The sequence below is a fragment of the Geospiza fortis genome, unplaced genomic scaffold (assembly GCF_000277835.1).
Source record: "Geospiza fortis unplaced genomic scaffold, GeoFor_1.0 scaffold145, whole genome shotgun sequence".
In the NCBI taxonomy this organism is placed as follows: Eukaryota; Metazoa; Chordata; class Aves; order Passeriformes; family Thraupidae; genus Geospiza; species Geospiza fortis.
Genome location: NW_005054362.1, coordinates 4,101,053 through 4,120,204, shown reverse-complemented (window position 1 = coordinate 4,120,204; position 19,152 = coordinate 4,101,053). Strand labels below are relative to the sequence as shown.

Below are 19,152 nucleotides of genomic sequence, written 5' to 3'. Positions count from 1 at the left end.
CCTGCTGAAGCTGCTGCTTCCCTGTGATTCCTTCTCCAAGACACACCTAAGACCCTGCAGGAGAAGGGACACCTGGAATCTCCGTCCTGAGAGAGCAATGCCCATCCAGGCACTTCCAACGCTGTCATCTCCTCTGGGCTCTGCCATCCCTCTGCCTTTGTGCAGCTTCCCAGACTCACTTCCAGCCAGCCCAGCTCCTGGGGAAGGAAAAAGCAGCACTCCCATGCCCAGCCTGCTGGGGGTCTCACTGTCACTAATCTGGGTGGCACTTGGAGCATTCCTTCCGTGCTCCCCCGGGGTTTGCTTTTAAGGACGATTTCCGTGGGTGTCAAGTGAAGGGCTTAAAGCCAGGCCCATCCCCTCCTCCAGCCTGGAGTTGTGCCTAAGAAAAACCAGCCCTGAGCCCAGCAGCTCCTCCCTGGATCCCTGTGAACCTCCACTGCCTCTCCAGGCCTCCAGCGAGCAGCCAGCTCCCGCCGAGCTGCTCCGGGCTCCACGTGGGAAGGGCTCCCCCTTCCTGCAGCAGCTCCAAGCCCCATCCCGTGCCTAGGACAGCTCGAAGCCGGTGTTCATGCTGATGGCGTAGCGCAGCTTCTCCCTCAGGATGCTCTTCTTGCTGTAGTTGGGGAGCTTGAGGAGGTTGAAGCACGTGGAGGAGGTCGGGAGGCGCCCGCCCGGCTCCTTCTTGCGGATGGTGAAGAAACCGCGCAAAACGCTGCCCAGGGTGTCCCCCGTGTCCTGCAAGGGCACACAGCTGTCACCTCCCTCTGTGGGCTCCTGGCACAGGGCAGAGGTGCCAGCACAAAATCTGGCACTGGGAATAGGGAGCCAAAGCTCAGCGCTCAGTTTCCCACCCCTCTCCAAGGAGCTTCGCTGGTAACTCAATGGCTGACGTGGGCAGGGTGTGCAGGGAGACAGGTGGGACACAGGGAGATCCCAAACACTGCCCTGGAGGAACCCAGGGAATCCAGGCAGAAGAGTCTGGAGCTCCCCTGTGTGTGTGCCACCATGAGCATCCTATTGGGGTAGGGCTGTTTTCAGAATCCCAGAACAGTTTGGGTTGGAAGCGACCTTAAAGCTCACCCCATTCCATCCCCTTGCCACGGGCAGGGACACCTTCCACTATCCCAGGTTGCTCCAAGTCCCATCCAGCTTGGCTTGGAACCCTTCCAGGGATGGGGCAGCCACAGCTTCTCTGGGCACCCTGTGCCTCATCAGCCTCACAGGGAAGAATTTCTCACTGATATCTAATCCTAACACCTCTGAATTGTTTCCAGGTCAGATGGAGGGGAGGAAGCTGGGCAGGGAATTCCCAACCCTGAGAGCAGGATGCCTACCTGGTCATCAGACACTTCCACGCAGCGGATGGAGAAAGGAGGCTTGAGGTAGGCAAAGCCCAGAAGTGGAGGCCTGGAGCAGCTGGTGACAAACTGCAAAGTGCCACATGGTGATGATGGGAACACAACAGCCACACAGTGACACAGTCCCAGCACTGCTGGGACTGGCATTGAGCACCCCCCAGTGTGTGTCTGACAGCCTTTGGGAAGTGCCACCTCTGCAGGGCCACTCATGGTGACACCACAGCATCCACAGAGCTCTGCTGGGCACTTCCAGGTGTCAGGAATTCTGGTGCCCCTTCAGAGAGCACCCAGCTAACTGGAGAACAGCCCTGGCCCCACCACCCCAGGTGCCAGCTGGGCAGGGATGGCTCCTCACTCACCTTGAGGAACATGGCTCTCTCCTCAGGGCTGAAGTCGTTGGCCAGGATGTCCCAGAGCCAGATGATGACACGGTGACTGCCATGGAAGCCCCCGTAGTACACCGTGTGTTTCCTGGGGAGGGAGAGGCTCTGACAGGCCTGCCACTGCAGCATGAGGGGCACAAGTGCTGGAAGGGTGGGATGGTTTGGAAGGGGCCTTAAAGCTCATCTTGTTGCACCCCCTAATTCCAGTGGCCCAGGTTGTTCCAAGCCCTGTCTAACATTTGCCATGGGTCAGGGTTCACTGCTGACACTGAGCCCCCAGCACTCCCAGGGCACTTGATCAGAGGAAAGGGAAAAGCAGAGAGGAATTCTGCTCCCAGGAACCAACGGAAGAAAGGACCCATCCCAAATTAGCCTTAAGGAACACATTCCAAAGCTCTGTTCCTGCCTGTTCCTCCTGTTCCAAGTAGGAGCAGCAGAAATTGTGGCCAAGTCGCTGCCCTGCCACCTCCCAGGAGCTCTGCAAAGGAAAAGCTCAGCTCCCAGGCCAGATGAGGGGTGCCCAGCAGCCCCAGCTGTCACTTACTTCAGGTCCTCGAGGTCGATCTCGGCGTTGTCCCCGGAGATGAGGCGCTGCAGCTCGGGCGCGGAGAACATGCGGATCCACTCGGGCTTGATGATGGCCCTGAAGCCACCGATGAGGGCAGAGGTCTGGCTCTTGATCTGGGTGTGCATCCGGAAATGAGCCATCAGGTGGATGTAGCTGATCCTGGGTGTGAAAAATGCAAATTTGATGATTGGTTTTGGAGAACATGAGGATCCACTCGGGCCTGATGATGGCCTTGAAGCCACCGATGAGGGCAGAGGTCTGGCTCTTGATCTGGGTGTGCATCCAGAAATGAGCCACCCAGATCCTGGGTAGCTGATGTAGCTGATCCTGGGTGTGAAAAATGCATATTTTATGACTGGCTTTTTGCAAATATTAAAAAGAATAATTTATGTGTTATATTAGAAAGTTATGCTGTATTAATTTTTTTTAGTAGTGTTTTAATATATAGTTTTAAATATAGTTTTAGGTTGTAACAAAATGTTAAAATAGAAACTATGCTATTAGGATACTTTTTTTAAAGAAAGGACTTGCAGTAAGATAGCAGCCACAGGACACCTAAATCTTTCAGAGAAAGAGAATTAATTGCTCTCTTATCAGAAGAAACAAACTTCTTCCTGCCTTGCTCAGCCATGAAGATGCTGTTAGGATGAAGAGGAAGAAGTTGACACTGACCAAACAGAATCCTTTGTTTGAATGGAATTTATGCATCATGTATGAGATGTATGAATATGTAACAGCCTATTGCTTTTAAGGGTTAATCCTCTGTTAATGTGTGTCCTTTTTCAGGCTTATTTTGCCCAGAAAGAGGTACCTGGACGTCTGTAACTCTTTATTTTTATTGTCTCATATTGTCCTAATCAAAATTGTCCAAATTATTATTATTACTCTAGTTATATTGCTGTTTTTATAACGGTTTTACTATAATTAAACTTTTAAAATTTTAAAAAACAAGTGATTGGCATTTTTCACACTGTGGGACAGGCAGGTGCCACAGGGGACATGCAGCTGACAGGGACAGCCAGCACTGAACTGGCCCTGATGTGCTTCTCCAGCCCCAAAAGGACTGGGGCAGCCTGGACAGGGTTGTACTTCCCCCTCCAGGCCCTGCTTGTTATTTCAGCAGATGAAGATGTTTTTTCTGCCCCTTTTCCCCCTCTGGAACTCTGCTCATTTCTCAGAGCTCCTGCCCAGCTCGGGACTAATTGGCTTTAATAACTCCTTGATCAACCTTGGCTGGACACAGCTCCAAGTCCTTTTAACAGCTCAGCTCTCCTCTAGGTCTGACCAACAGCTCACTAGGCTCTGCTGCCCCATGGCTGGAGAAACACCACACCAAAACCATGAAGCAGATTCCCACCTTCCTGCAGGATGTGGGAAAGGTGAACTTTTTGTTAGAGAGAGGCTTTTCCTCTTCTCGCCTCCAGGCAAAACACCTGAACTTGCTGATTCTTCTTCAGCAGCTCCCACATAGACCCCACCTCAATTCCACTGCCTGGGTTTTTGGCAAGGTCACCCCAGCATCCCCAGGCAGAGCTGTTTCCAGATCGCTGCCATTCCCAACACTTCTGCTCCCTCCCAATCCCCAATTTTGGGTGCAAAAGCCTAAAATTTCTGGTATAAATTACTAGAGCAGCATCCAGGACTTTCAACTTTTTTTCCCCCTGAGCTGACTTGTGACAAGCCAGAGGAAAACCCTTTCAAATGCAAACTCCCTGGTCAGAGCTGGAGAAGAGAAAAGCCTGGAAACATCAGACAGCAAAGCACAGATCCAGGTGGGATCCAGCTTCCATTTGTCAGGAAAAAGATAACAACCCCCAGATCACCAGTTCAAACACACATTTGCTTAATAGATATTTCATTCTGCTTTTATGAGCACTGAAGGGGATAGAGAAAGAAAAGAAAAAAAAAGGAACAAAAAGGTTGGGTTGGTTTTCAGGCTCCGGAGTTGACATTTCTGATAACGATCTAAAAGCCGGTTATCTGTGAAAACAGCCCCGGGGCTCGGTGTCTCCTCTGATTTCCTGGCTCTAAAGAACGACTGTCGAGTACATTTGAATTCAGCACTGTCTGCTCGGAACACGGTGCTTTATACAACTGCCACATGTTATCATTCTGAGGAGATCTGTCTGCTCCAAGGTGTCTTTGAGCATCTGTGCCCTCTGTGTTCACGAATGTGTGCCTGAATTGCTTTGAATCCATCTGTCTGTATCCATCACCATCATTAAATCCTGCAAAATCTCCCTGACTGGGTGCCTTTGACCTCAGAAGTGCTGTTTCAAGAAGTAAATTGTCAATTTTTATTTTGCAAATCAAATTTAATACAATTTCTGCCGATGAACTGTAACCAGCAAATTCTATTAAGATATTTATGTGCTCCTTCTGCTCCAATCTATCTCAATTCATTCCAGATGCAAGCCCAAGGAACCAGAATAAAGTATTGTGCAGTGGTGACCTTAAAAATCTAATTGCTATACTTACTTATTTTCATTGGTAACAGGAATGGTCTTCCCTCCAGGAACAAGTTCATGGCAAACCAGCTGAGGGAAGAAATGATTGGATTGCTAATTACTGCCTGGAACCACAATGGAAGGAAATGCCACGCTAAGCTGTTACCTCCCCATAAAACATTTATTTTTACAATAAAACAGCAGGATTTAAAATTTAAGTAATAATCCTGCTTCTGCCTTGAACCAGTTTCACTTAACTATTAACAGAGTAATTGAACAGTAGGAACTGCAGCTCTCCCACCAGTGCAGCCAGCCCTTCTCCAAGGAAGCCTCCTCTGCAGTCTGATCCCACACACCTGTGATTCCAAGAGCCCTGGGGGACTGTCACAATCCCAGAATCCAGAGGCTGAGCAAGCTCAGAGAGCTCAGCCTGACAGCACAACCCAAAGTTGGCTGAGCCACAAGTCTCATGCAGGGGCTCTGTCCCTGCTGCTGGACTCCAGGCAGGAAGGCAGAGAGCCAGGAGGGATCTCCCAGTGCCTGCTGATCTCCTCCAGCTCAGAGCCAGGGCAGGACCCTCCAGGTGCTGCCTGCAGAGTCCCCACTCCTCATTCCCACTTTACAGAGGCCTCTGTGCCTCAGCTCCAGGTGAATTCCAAGGTCAGACTGAAGCCAGCACAGGGAATGAGCTCAGCTGTGACATGGCTGTGGCTGCAGGGACACAGAGTTCAGTCAGGGTGACCCCACCTGGCTCCTTCAGCACGACCAAAGCACTGGGCAAACAGGAGTGCCTGGGTTATTTTATTTTTAACCTCAGTGAACCACAGCCTGAAGTGTCTCATTGCTGGGCTCCATATCCTGCTCCTACCTTCACTTTCCACACGGAACCTCAGCAATCCTGAGGCAGCAGCAGGTGTCCTCCATGGCTCCCCATGGAATTTGCAGCACGACACTGCCAGCAAAAAGCGTTTTTATCTTATCTCTCTCCAGATTTTCCAGCTCTGCACACACAACTTCACAGGGCTCAAGTGCAACCAAGTACCTCCAAGTCTTCCTAAGGGACTGCCAAACAGCTTTTCATTCTCTAGGCCAGGAGACCTCCTGACACACTTGGGAGTTTCCCTGACAGAAACATCTGTGTGGGAAGAAAAGGAATTCATCCCAATTCACAAGCTCTTATTTTAAGAGGGGAACACCAGTTATGCAGGGGAAGCATTAAACACTTTTTCAACCCTGGAAGCAGAAAAATTAAGGGTCAGAGGGGAACCTTTTGTTGTGGAAAGAGCTGTTCTCTGTCCACAGGTAAATACTGAATCCTATGGCTGAGTTCAGACAAGCTGAGAGGACAAAACAGAGGTAAGGTCCAAAAAATCACTGAATACAAACCTACCTGACCCATCACATCTTCATCATAGGACAGTGTCAAGCCCAGGTCACTGATATCACCATCATAACGCTGGAGAACAACAAGGAGAAGGGAAAAAAAAAAGGGAAAAAAGGTCAGGGCTTAGCAGCAGAACCACCAGTCACTCCCAGGTTCTAACAACAGGCAGCAATCAGGGAGGTGAATGGCAAGAAAATTATTGCTCCAACCTTAATTGAGGTGAGATTTTTATAGAACTCTGAGTCCAAGGAGGGCAGTTCATCCACGGAGCTGTAGAAGACACTGTGGTGGTGCCCAAGGAGCTGACTCAAAAAGAAGGAAGCAAATGGCACATCCACAACTATTCCCTGTGGACAACAAGAATGCACAGGTAAGGTCCTGCCACACACTTGTGGTTGTGGCAGCTTTGGTTACCTGCAAGGCAGATCTTGTGATGTGGAACAAGTGCAAAGAGCACTTTGCAAGGCACCAAAATCAGCTACAAACCCCACATTCTCTTAAAATCCATTAACTAGTAAGGCAGGTGCAAAAAGGCACTTGGGGAACTCCATGTGTTCTTTGAAAGAACTGCATTACATGGTTTGGACTGAAAGAGGGGAAATTTAGTGAGATACATGGAAAATCCTTCCTTGTGAGGGAAGTGAGGCCCTGGCACAGGTTGCCCAGAGAAGCTGTGGCTGCCCCTGGATCCCTGAAGTGTCCAAGGCTGGGCTGGACAAGGCTTGGAGCAGCCTGGGACAGTGGAAGGTGTCCTGCCCATGGGAAGGGGATTGGACTAGAAAGTTCCTTTTCAACCCAAATCATTCTATCAGAGTCATTCTGTTATTTCATCCTCCTTTTTGCCTCATGCCCCTTTGAGGTATCCACAAGTGGATGTTTGTAAGATGGAACACCAAAAAACCAGGCTGGTGTCCCAGCACCATGAGGAACAATCAATGCATGACCCAGGTTTTACCTCCAAAATTATTTTTAATACATGCCTAAAGAAATTCCACTCTGTTCCACTTAGAGGATCTTTATCCAAGCCATTTTTTTCAAACTCCACTCTTCAATAAACCCCCCCCAAGCAGGACAGACACCCTCAAAGGCACCACCACTGACAAGATCCCAACCTGGTGCTCCTGGCTCACCTCATACACAGCCTTCCCAAGCATCTTCCCCACAAACTCAAAGAGCTGCAAGTAGTTCTCATGGATGTAGGATGTTGGGGATGGATACAGCCTCTCATCGCCACTGGTAGTCTGCACAAAGAGATAAGAGATAAGAGCCCAGTGAGCCAGAATGGTTTTGCCTGCACCAGGTCACCTCAGGTGGCACCTGTGTCCTACCTTGAACAGGTTCAGTGCAGGGTCAAACACCTTTTTAATGATCTCTTCCAGGAACTCTTTGAAGACCCCATCTTGATCAATACCAGCCTCATCAACCCCCAGGTCATTGACAAACTTCACCCTGATCACTCCCTTCATGGCGTTCTGGGAAAGCTGCCGGAGCTGTTCGTACCCATCCTACACAGAGCAGAAAATCCAGAGGATAATCCACATGAAACACCCACCCAGAGATGCAGCAGAGACAGGACACAGGCCCACCAAAGAAATCTGTATTTGTCATTCAGTCTTGAGCTCAAAACCCCAGCATTTTCCGAGTCAAAATTCCAGGTTTGCAGCAGCCTGAGCTGAACGAGGGCCCAGCATTCTCCTGGGATGTCAGTTTTGGGAGTGGGTCCCTCAGCAGCCACAGAGAAGGTAAAATCACACCTCCCTGCCCTGTTTTTGTCAGGCCAGGCTGCTGCTCTGTGGGCTGGCTCGTGTCTCTCACCTCGAGCATGCGGGAGCGGCGGATGGTGATGTGGGTGACGTGAGGGGACGCCGAGCTCGTCTCCACCAGCCCCAGCTTCTCCTTCTCCTTGGTGACCATGTTCCGGAAGAGCAGCACCCTCTGCAAAAAGAAAACAAATGGACAATCCATGGGGATCCCCATCCTGCAGGGCAGCAGGGATTTGGGAGGCTCCTGACACACAGAACTGCTGCTGTTCCCAGCGGTGCCACTGTCACCCACTCACTGCGTGCAGCTGCACACACAGATCAGTTCTGTCTCAACACAGGAATCAAGGCATTTGAAGGAAATGCACTAGGAAGGGGTGAGGACACAGATCAGTCCTCTCTCAGTGACAGAAAGCAAGATATTTAGAGGAAATCTATTGGGGAAGGTGAGGATGAAAGAGAAGACTTTTATTTAGCTGGTATTTCAAAAGAAGCTCCATGTCACAAAATGTTCCAGACATGAGTCCCTCACACCCCAATGGCCACCCAGGCTATTGATTTCCAGCCTCCACCCTCTGCCCCCATCCCACTCACGTTCTTGTGGGGAATGACATGTGGGATGTACTGCAGGAGCAGCTGGGCTCGTTTCTTGTCTTTGTCCAGCTCCTGGAAGAGCACGCTGGGTTTGAGGTCCCTTGACAAAGAAAGGCAGAGATTCAGAGATCCCAGGTGTGGGAGAGAGGGAACAGGCAGCGATTCCAAAGATGACTGAAGTGCTCAGTGTACACACTAAGAAGATAAAAAGGAGCCAGGGACACCCAAGCTCTTGGGTGCTGAGTCAGTTTTCAAAGCACCCCCTAAACCTCCCACCACAGAGAAAAGCACAACACGAGGAGCATCCTTAACTGCCAACACAGGCAGCAGTTCCACCTTGATCCCACAGCCAGAATGTCAATAAGAAATCCCAAATCAGGCTCCCCAGAGGATTTGGGGCAGTAGGACAAGCCTGGAGCTGCCCAGGATCCCTGCCCTGGGCCACTCACTTGCGCAGCCAGTGATCCTCGGGAGCGAAGCGCCGGCGACAATCCCGCTCGTACAGCACCATGAGCCAGCCATGCACAGAATGGAACAGCTCCAGGGTCTCCCCTCGGGCATTCTCTGCACAAAAGGAACAAGGCAGCAAAGTCCAGGCACCCCTGGCACCAGCAGGAGCCACACCTTGATTACCCTCCCCACAGAAACAGCACTGGGGTGTTTTCCTGACCTGCACGGCCTCTGGAGGGAAGGATTTTGTGCCTCTGGGAAGAGAGATGGTCTCTTCTTTAAACAGAGCTAATCAAAGCCATCTCATTTCACATCAGAGCTGGACTATCTCAGCTAATTACCAGAGAGCTGAGCTCTACCCAAATTATATCAGCAGAGAGATCCACAGCAGATTCTACAGAGACCCAAGCAAGCTGCTCTGCCTGGTCACAGCACTGCCCTGCTCTTGTCCAACACATGGCCCAGGCTTGCTAAACCCTCATCTCTGCCAAAAACCAACATGCCCATCATGTCTGTTACAGAAATCCTTACTGGAAATAGAGAAGTGCTCTGGATTTGGCACAAAGCATGATCGTGGCATCTGGACATCAAAAGACTGGGACGTATTCCCACATTGAAGTGCTTTTTGTGCCAAGGAATAATTAGCAGAAGCTTCAAATTCCAAAATTAATGCCATTTGTGGTTCTAAGAGTAACATCAACTCAATCTACTAAAAGCACTCACCTACAATTCCATCCCAGATCATCTTAAACACAAAGGAATTCAGGAAAGAGGAGATGGTCACCAGCTCTTCCAGTTTGAATGAAATCTGCTCTTCGTAGACCTCGATGTCATCCAGAATCCTGTCAGAGAAAACAAATGCAAATGCACAAGTGTAAATTTAATTCCCTGTTGAAATTTTCATAAAGGCACATTATCCTTTAGCAGCAGCTCTTATTTCTATGACAACTGACACCCATGAGGATCCAAAGTCATAAACAACCAAGCCTTATTTATGGATTTTGACTGATAGCAGATCCTAACAGAAGATGGTATGAGAGGCTCAGATACAAGCAAAGTCAGTGTTTCAGGCTTAAAAAAACTTTTCCATTCCCAAGAAAATTTTTGCCTTATTCTAAAGGAGAGAATTGTCTCTAGTGACCAGCAAGGGCAATTTTCCCCCTTTCCCATCTTTTGTGTTGTTTCTTTTACCTCTCCTGCCCAGTTTTGTCACGAGCTGCAAGCAGCACATGGCTGAGGGAGCCTTTTGAAGCCTTTTATTTCTCAGGAATCAATCCCAAAAGCTTGCTGCTTTACCCTGCCTACTTATCTTCATGAAAAGACATAAACCCTTAAATGTCTCTCTTGAACCTGGATGAACACAACAGCTCCATGTCACAAATCCAGGGATCCCCATCCAAGTGCTACCTACGTGATGAGGTGACGGGAGCAGTCACAGAAGAGCATCAACATGGCCAGCAGCCTCTTGGATTCCTCTGTGTCGTTGTTCAAGCACTCCAAAAAGAGTTTTAGCCCTCCCTGTGGTCCCAGCTCACAGATGAAAGCCCACAATTTGGGCAGCAGATCATCCAGGTAAGTGAGACCTATGGAAATATAAAGTGCACCCAGTAAGGCTCATTCTGCTGCTTGTGAAAGCTCAGAGAGGTGAAGCTTGAAGCTGAAAGAGCCTTTTGCAAAGCAGAAGAGGAACATGAGCATCCCATTGGCTCCCAGGCCTGTCTGCATTAACAGGAGAGGGACAATCACCAGGAAAGCACAAAAAAACCCCCAAGCTTTTAGTGAGGCATTGTTTGCACATCTTGAACCTTTCCCCTCCAATTCTTTTGCAGCTTTAGAAAATAATGAATTCCTGTGATCCCATATCCACCTTAGGGATGAGAACACAACAGGGCTGCACCCATGGTCACCACAAAGCACCCAAAGCATGGACTCACTCCCTGCTCTACCCACCAGATCAAAACAGTGATCTCCTCCTCCACCCCTTCCCAAGACAGACAATTTGTTCTCAAGATGTATGAAAGCATTCAATGTTCCCACCACAGAAAGATTAATATTGCCAGGCTCCCCAAAAACCCTGACTCAGGCTGAAGACTGAGAGGGAGTAAGCAAGGTTTCATGAGAGGAAAACTTGCTTTAATTTGTATTCTTGAGAGTTTGTGCTTGATCAAGTGGTGCTGAATGTTATTGATCCCACGGATGATTCAGGATGGAACAAGCCTTCCCCAGCCAGTCAATAACCTGTTGGCAGTGATAAAACTCCCAACAAATCAACAGAAAAAAGAAAAAAAAAAAAAAGGATTTGAGCAGCAGGGAGGTGGCCTGACCTGTGAGGATCTGCAGGCGGATCTGGGTGAGGGTGGTCAGGGTGGTTTGGTACAGGACACAGATGCTGCAAACCTTCTGCACCTCGGCAGAGTCCACACGCTTCCCTCCCACCGGCTTCAGGATGTTCCTGACTGAGGCTGACTTCTGGAAAGCTCTCTTGAACAGGTCTGGGGGCAGAAACACAGGAGGAATCCCAGAAGGCAGGGTTAGATGGGATTTTGGGAAGGAATTCTTCCCTGTGAGGGTGGGGAGGCCCAGGCCCAGGGTGCCCAGAGAAGCTGTGGCTGCCTCTGGATCCCTGAAGTGTCCAAGGCCAGGTTGGATAGGGCTTGGAGCAACCTGGGATAGTGGGAGGTGTCCCTGCCCATGGCCCCAAATCCCTTCTAATTCACACCATTCCACAGTGCTATACATGATCTACAGGACAAGGTGAAAAGAATGAGCTGTGAGTGCCCTTCCAACCCAAACTACTCATGATCCACAGTCCTGACTGCAGCAAATAATGACCACAGGATGCCATGTTATGGACAACAACTAGAAAATATCAGATTTACAGATATCTTATCCCAAATCTTATTCTGCAGGACCATCACACTTCCCAGGTGCAGGATCCAGCTTCACCTTGCTTTCCACATGGGAAGCTGAGCTCTCATCTTCCCTTGGAAGTTTTTAAGTTTTGCCAAAAGCACTTCAGCTTTTTGAAAAGAAACTGCTAAAATAAGCAAATATTTTTCTAGCACTAAAGAAAGAGACTTGCCCCAGGTCACAGAAGCATTCCAAGGAGGAATTACAAATAGGAGACATCACATTCTCCACCTAAGCAGCAGCAGCTGCTGCAAGTAATTATGCAAAGCTTTTGGCATAAGTGGAAAAGTCAAAGCCCTGCAAGTGTGGGAGAGAGATCCACATAAAAACACACACACAGACAAAAAACCCCCAAACCCTCCAGAACTGACTTTTCATAGGAAGGCTGTTCTGAGGGGAGATTGGCTGTGCTGGCAGCTGAGCTATCTCCTGATTTTCCAGCAGTTTCTTGCTGAGCACATCACTGAAGAGGATGCGGATCATGTGGACCCCCCAGAGGTGCTGCAGCTGCTTGGTCAGCAGGGGCATGGACTCGTTCAGTCTGGAAGACAGAGCAGGGGGACAGCTTAGGAGGCAGCTTGGAATAAAACACCAGGCAGTGATACTGATCCATTTAGCTCAAAATCCCAACTGGAATGTGCACCCACCCATGGAATAGTCTGTGCAGGACTGCTGCAGTTTATTGTGCAGCTAGAACCTGAAAGAGCTGAGAAATTATTCTCACTGTTCATCTCAAAACATACAACACTTTGCAACATATTAAAAAAAATTAAAAATAAAAGGAGAGGCTTCATTATCTCTCCCTGAGAGGTTCTTCCCACTCACCCATAATCCACAGTCTGTGAGAACCAGCCCAGCACAGGGTGCCAGTGGGTGAGGTTGGATTTCTTCTGGGACACGTACTTCTGGCAGTAGGAGAGCATCTGGATGAGCACCCCCACAAAATGAGCTGTCTCCTCCTCCAGCACCTGGTCATTCAGGGAGCCCAGGAACACCAGATTGCCTGGAGGAAGGACCAGCACAGCAAGGCTTAGGGAGGAACAGATGCTGTGGGACAGGGGTTACAGGTGAAGTGAATCCTCTCCCAGTCCCAGGAGAGGATTTGTGTCAGCAGTGATCTCAGAGGCCACCCTGCAGGAAGCCATTTCCAGCACACATCAACCCCTGAGGCGACATGTCCCTTTGGTCACCTTCCCACCAACACCTTCTACAAACTACTAAAAGCTACAACCCACGGTTATCTCAGAGTCCCAACTGGTAATCTTGTTACTTTTGCAAAAATGTGAATTTAAATATGTAGCAGCATTGAGGGAAGGGAGATCCAAGTCTGCCACACTCCAAGACTTGCTGAGAGTCCAAGTGAAAAGCTGGCAGAGACAATGCATGTCATGGATAAAAGAGCAAATCTCTGGCCCTTCTTCCCTTTGCAAAGGTCTTAAACCTTGTCTGTAACATCCCAAAACACACCTCAGTTATTATTTAGAGAAAATTATCACAATAACAATTAAGAATGCTGAGTTGGAGGCACCTCTGCCTCATGAAAAAAGAAGATCTGAATCAAAACTCTTTTTCAAACCCAGCAGAAGAGGTGGAGGTGCTCACCCAGCAAGCAGAGGGTGTGACTGCCCTCCAGGCACACGCACACATCCCGGCACTGCGACTCCCGGCTCAGGAACAGGATGAACTTGCGGAAGAGATCGTGGGATTCCATCACTGCCAGGCGCTGGAACACAGCATGGAGGGGCCACTGAGGCTGGAGAGCAGCACAGTCCCACTCCTGACCTGCCAGCAGCACTTGGCACTGGCTTCTCTTCCCAAATAAAGCAGCAAGTTGAGGCTGCTTTAGTGTCAAACACTCTGCTCCACAGGAAAAAAAATCCCCAGGCAGGTGAACAGGTCATGCTGGAGATGGAGCCAGACCTTTGCAATGATCTGTCTGCAAAACCACAGGATTTGCCCATTTGGCACAAAACCTGCACCAAGCAGATTGGATTGGATTAGTGGGCAGCACACTTGTCACCCCCACAGAGCCTCTGCCACCCAAAACGGTGATTTTGGCTTTGGCTCTGTCTGTGGTTATGGAAAAGGAAAAGCAAGGACATGAAAAATTCAAGCTGTGGGTTATATATGCCTTTATTATTTATTTATTTAGGTATTTTAGGGCAGTTCAGCCCATCATCCCACTGGTGTTAGTAACTTCTGTGTTAGAAATCCAGAGTATTTGTAAGGCTTTCCTATTTCTGGCAAAGAGAAATGCCAAAGCTCTGTTCCAAGAGCTGGTAAAATGGAATAACAAGTGGCCTGGTGTGATCATCAGTCCTCTGAGATCACCCACTTACCTCAGGGGTGAGAGTAGCAAGGTGAGTCATTATAGCAGGCACAGACATGACATGGATCAGGAAGGACCTCAGCAGATTGTCTGAGAACTGTGCAGCAACCACAGGGCTACAGAGAGAGAGAGAGAGAGAGAGAGAGAGACTTCAGAGCTCAACCCAACCTGGGAAAGCAACACAGCCTCCAACTGAGCCATCCAGAACTGGGAACCCTCAGCAAGAACCACAGACACAGGGAATGAGTTGGGCTGGAAGGGAACTTAAAGCTCAGCGCATCCCACACCCCTGCAATGGGCAGGGACACCTTCCACTATCCCAGGCTGCTCCAAGTCATTTCCAAATGACTTTGAAGCATCCCAGGGAAAAGATCATTCACTCACACCTCTGTTCTCAGAGCAAGCTCACCCTGAACTGAACTGCACCCTCGAGTTTAGGCTCACACTAATTCCTGACTTAAAACCACTCTAATCTCAAAAAGGGTGACAGCAAAGTGAGCCATTTGCCTAAAGCAACTTCTTTCCTCAGGGTGATATTCTCAGTGGCACAAAACCACTGAAAGAATGAGAAGTCTTTTTAAAAAAAAATACCACTAAAAAAAGACAAGTTTGGCTGCAAATCCCCCCCCAGGCAGCTCCAGACTCACCGCAAGGCGAGGGAGAAGATGGCAGTTAAGGAACCTTTGGACAGGGAAGGTCTGGATCTTGCCAAGCCATTAGTTAGCAAAATCTGGAATGGAAAAAATATATCAAAATATAAAAACGCTGTAGTACTCAGAAAAAAAATACTATTACTCCTGAAAGACATTAAGTTTATTTCATGCAGAGAAAAAGAACATCAGAGCAGCCTAAAATCCAGTTCTTACAAGTTGTTTGGCAGAACCAGAAGTGCTTCAGGTTAATAATAGCAGAAGAGAGATACTGCAATGAAATCAGACACTCTGCAGGACTTATTTCCCTAGAACCTGTGCTCACAGGCTTTAAAAATTAACAGGCAAAGCTCAGAGTTTGGTAATGTAATTCTTATTTAAAAGATTCATTACATCAGTTCCTTTTCCCAGCAGAGCAGCAAACAAACCCAACCAATACAATGTGGCATCTGCAAAGTTTGGCAAAATTATGTAGGACTTGTCCCTGTCCATCTCATGAGGAGGTGATTGAGCAGGATTTATGTTCAGCAGCAGTGACAGAAGGGGAAGGGTGGATTTGGTCTCAGGTGGGGACACTCTGCTTCACTTGAGAAACTTGAGAGACTTTTGCTTTGCTTGAGAAAAATATAATCATGCACAACTCACCAGCAGCTCATCCCTGAGACCCCAGCACAGACCCAAAGAGCTCCTCAGGAGAGGGGCACAGGCAGGGCTGGGGCTGGTTTGGGTGGAGCTGGGGCTGTGGCAGCTCAGACTGACCTGCAGCACGGAGTAGAAGCCCTTCTGGTTCAGGTGGCCCATGATGTTGGCACAGATGTGGTTCATGGCAGGTCTCAGGGTCTCACCTTTGGGTTAAAGCACTGATGTCACTCCCACAGGAAGGTTTGTCACTGCCCAAGCCCTCCTGGCACAAAGTCCTTGTCCTTCTACACAAACCCATCATTCTGGCAGCATTTCACACTGTATTGTTCAGGCTCTAAGAGTCTCATTCCCTCCCACTACCTATCTGCCTTTTCTACCTATTTCTCACAAAACACCAGAGCTAAGAGCACATTCCCTTATCCTCTGAACACTTCTTGTGTGGGGGTTTCTGGAATATTATAAGAATGCTGTAACAACTGTTGGTGTGCTAAGGGAAACAGCCTAATCCCAAGGGCAAGAGTCTAATCCCAAGGGAATCCTTGTTTTGGGCAAACACGGGAGCAGAATGAATGTCTGTGGTAACCAAGGTGCAGAAACAGAATTTCAGAACAGTTTGGGTTGGAAAGAATGTTAAAGATCACCCCATCCCAAAACCCTGCCAAGGGCAGGGACACCTCCCACTATCCCAGGTTGCTCCAAACTCTCTCCAACCTGGCCTGAGACACTTCTAGGGATGGAGCAGCCACAGCTTCTCTGGAACTTGTGCTAGAGCATTCAGCAGATTTTAACATCAAGTCCCAAATCAGTGGCTTAAATATTTGGATGCACCAACCTTTTCCCCGGAGGATTTTCCAGGTGGAAGTGTCTGTGAAGGTGACCAGCATTGTGAGGTGCAAGTTCACCAGCCTGGAGTCCTGCAGGATGTCAGGCTGGGATAACAAACAGCAGAGTTAACAAATCCCCTGAGCCTTGTGCCAAATGCAGGGAGAGAAAACACAAGAATAATCCTTACCTTGAGCTGCTTGAGGAATTCGCAGCAAAACCACAGGATGTCTTTGATCTGTTTGATCCAGAGGAGTGTGAGGTCCTTGGAGAGTGCCAGTGACACGTACCACACCTGAGCAAGGGGGGTGCACAGAGGGATCAGGGTTTGTGCTACTGCTGGGCAGAGTTTGGGGACTGAAGCCAGCAGTGGGACCAAGATGCTGCTCTCCCCAAATTCCCACATCACCCAGCCCAGAAACCAAGTGTCCTTCAACTCCCATGGCTGCACAGAGTCAAAATATCCCAGGAATACTAAAGGACTTGTCCAGATGTTTCCTGTGGAATCTCCACAGTGCTCAAGGGCTTCTGAAAGCTTAAAATTACACATTAGCAAAGTGAATCCCCACACAGAGAGTGAAAAACGACCACCAAGCCCTCCCCACTCCAAACCAAACCCCCCCTGCTGACCTTGGGCTCGTTCTCCACATCCATGCTGTTCAGGATACAACGGCACAGCTTTTCAAACCTCTGGGAAAATCCAAAGGTGGCATTAGTTCTAACTACAGGAAGGGCTGGAAAAGCACAAGAACAGCTCAGCAGAGGGAGGAAGATCTCTCTGTCTCAAATCAGCAAATGTTCCCAGCACATTCCCTACAGGAATCCTGATGGCTCCTTCCCTGGGAGCACACACATCACACTGCTGCTGCTGTGCAGGATTCCCTACTTGGGAACACAGGGCTTTTTTTGGGTGCTGTATCTACAGAAAACTGCATTTGAGCACAGATTTCCATGGGACAGAGATTAAAAAATCCCTCACTGCTGCTGCCATTGGAACACAGCTTTCCATCTTCCAGCTGGTTTCCTTCCAGTCAGCCCTCACAGCTTCCTGGGATGATCATTTCAGGGCTTCACTCTGAACCCACAAGTTCAGGGCATGGTGAGAAAAGCTGCTGGGGGACAAACAGCCTTCCCTGTGCCAGCACAGATCTCTGGGAGCTGTCCCAATGTACCTGCCTGGGGAGCTGGGGTGTGCCAACATCGCCAGGCACAGCTCCTGCAGCTGGCACAGTCACCAGGAAAAACATCCTTTAAAGGATGTCCCAAATTCAGAACCACTGCTGAAAAATTCAAGGCTTCTCCTGTTTCAATCCTTCAGGAAGGGCCAGGAGTCAGAGAGAACATTGCTGAAGGCAAAATATACTGCAAGAACCCCCAAGATCACTGGGTAAGGAATTAAACATATTTAACCTGTCCCCAAAAGCACGGCAGGATGTCAGGGCAGTGTCCTCACCTCTTTGTCCTCCTTGGGATTGAACACAAACAGCAGCTTCCTGGCAATCTTGAACACAGACAGGGCACTTCTTTTACTTGAGCCACATTCATTTGTCCCAAAGAAATCATCCACCTCTCTCCTAGCAAAGAGGGAAAAACGAGGAGTTTAAAAAATCAATCACAGAGCAAAGAATTCCTTTCCTGAAGGGGCCCACCAGGAAGATGGAGAGAAACTTTTTACAAAGGTCTGGAATGACAGGAAAAAGGGGAATGGACTCAAACTGACACAGCACAGGGTTATATGGGATATTGGGAAGAAATCCTTCCCTGTGAGGGTGGAAGAACCTGTGGCTGCCTCACCCCTGGAAAAATCCAAGCCCAGCTTGGAGCAACCTGGGCTAGTGAAAAGCAGCGAGGAGTTTGGAATGAGATGAGCTTTAAGGGCCCTTCCAAGCCAACATACTGCATGATGCCACGAATCCCACACACCTGATGTCCCTCTGCAGGTGGCAGCGACACAGAAACCTCCTGACCAGGGCCTGGAGCTGCACTGCTGCTCTCTCCCTCTCCTTCAGCTCCCGCCGCTCCTCCCGCGCCTGCCGCGCCTTGTCCAGGAACTGCGCCCTGGAGGATTGGCTGGCACTGAACATGGCAAAGGGAGCAAAGGATCCTCACAGCAAACACCTGGAAAAACACAGCAGAGTGGGAAAAACACTCAGAGAAAGGCAGTTCTCGGCTCCCTGCAGGGGAGGGGAGAATCCGACATCAGAGGGGAAAGTGGGATGAAACAAAGCCCCAGTGACTGTCACGGGGCTGCAGCAGGGACACAAAAACACCGGCAGGGAATCCTTCCAGCACAGCCCACAGCCTGCTGCAGGCTGGGAGGTTTTAAGTGGAAAAATAAACAAATCAGTGGTTTTGACACTGTGCTCCACCCTCCCCTCTCCAGCCTCTGTTCTTTCCTTGGTAACAGATAAGAACAACTCCCCGGCCAGGGACAGGAGGCAAAGGGCACGAGGGACACTGATTTATTGCCACTCACCAGATAAAACACCCAGGGCCAACCAGAGCTTTATAAACAGCGACAAAGAGCTCACCTGAGGGGTCACGTCTTCAAGGGAAGCGTGTGATGCTCATTCACACACGCACATGATCCCCATCCAGAGGCTTCGGGCAGCTCCTGCATGGACGAACACATTCCCTGCGGCTGATTTGCGGACTTAGACTTTCCCTCGGCACTCCCGAGTCCTTTGGACCCGATTTACCCCTCCCTGCACCCGCAAGGAAAACGGTAAGTGGGAGGAGAAGCAGCACCGCGGCTCGGTGGCGGTCACCAGCACAGGCAGCTGTGGGGGACGGATAATTCCCCTGTGACAGCACGGGAAGGACAAAGCGACCCGGGCCGCCGGGGACCGGAG

The 19,152-nt window shown here is 49.4% G+C and overlaps 1 protein-coding gene across 3 annotated transcripts; it reads right to left on the bottom strand.

The window, feature by feature from the left end:
* Positions 1-6: 6 nt before the first annotated feature.
* UBE3B (ubiquitin protein ligase E3B) lies at positions 7-18,980 on the bottom strand. Of its 3 annotated transcripts, XM_031059475.1 has the most exons (28): positions 18,832-18,980; positions 18,224-18,418; positions 17,754-17,874; positions 16,931-16,990; positions 16,491-16,595; positions 16,311-16,407; positions 15,596-15,681; positions 14,834-14,916; positions 14,197-14,302; positions 13,460-13,580; positions 12,683-12,860; positions 12,229-12,398; positions 11,272-11,439; positions 10,359-10,530; positions 9,671-9,789; positions 8,947-9,061; positions 8,498-8,597; positions 7,959-8,078; positions 7,472-7,648; positions 7,274-7,384; positions 6,353-6,490; positions 6,150-6,215; positions 4,791-4,849; positions 2,289-2,471; positions 1,721-1,832; positions 1,338-1,430; positions 514-738; positions 7-280 (listed from the first exon to the last, which is right to left on the bottom strand). In XM_031059475.1, exons 2-27 carry the CDS (start codon positions 18,382-18,384, stop codon positions 547-549), a joined length of 3,213 nt encoding a protein of 1,070 aa, XP_030915335.1. In that variant the 5' UTR covers positions 18,385-18,418; positions 18,832-18,980; the 3' UTR covers positions 7-280; positions 514-546. The 3 variants fall into 3 exon arrangements, with proteins under 3 accessions (XP_030915335.1, XP_005424103.1, XP_030915336.1); XM_005424046.3 differs by having other exon boundaries at positions 7-738; XM_031059476.1 differs by having other exon boundaries at positions 7-738; positions 11,272-11,395; positions 12,332-12,398.
* Positions 18,981-19,152: the final 172 nt, after the last annotated feature.

What these genes read in the sequence shown, in the direction of transcription:
- UBE3B (XM_005424046.3), bottom strand. Translation starts at nt 18,384, where the DNA reads ATGTTCAGTGCCAGCCAATCCTCCAGGGCGCAGTTCCTGGACAAGGCG. An exon ending in GATCTGGGATGGAATTGTAG is followed by an intron (nt 9,062 to 9,670) that starts GTGAGTGCTTTT and finishes CCTTTTGTGCAG; the next exon opens with AGAATGCCCGAGGGGAGACC. An exon ending in ATGTCATTCCCCACAAGAAC is followed by an intron (nt 8,079 to 8,497) that starts GTGAGTGGGATG and finishes TTCTTTTTGCAG; the next exon opens with AGGGTGCTGCTCTTCCGGAA.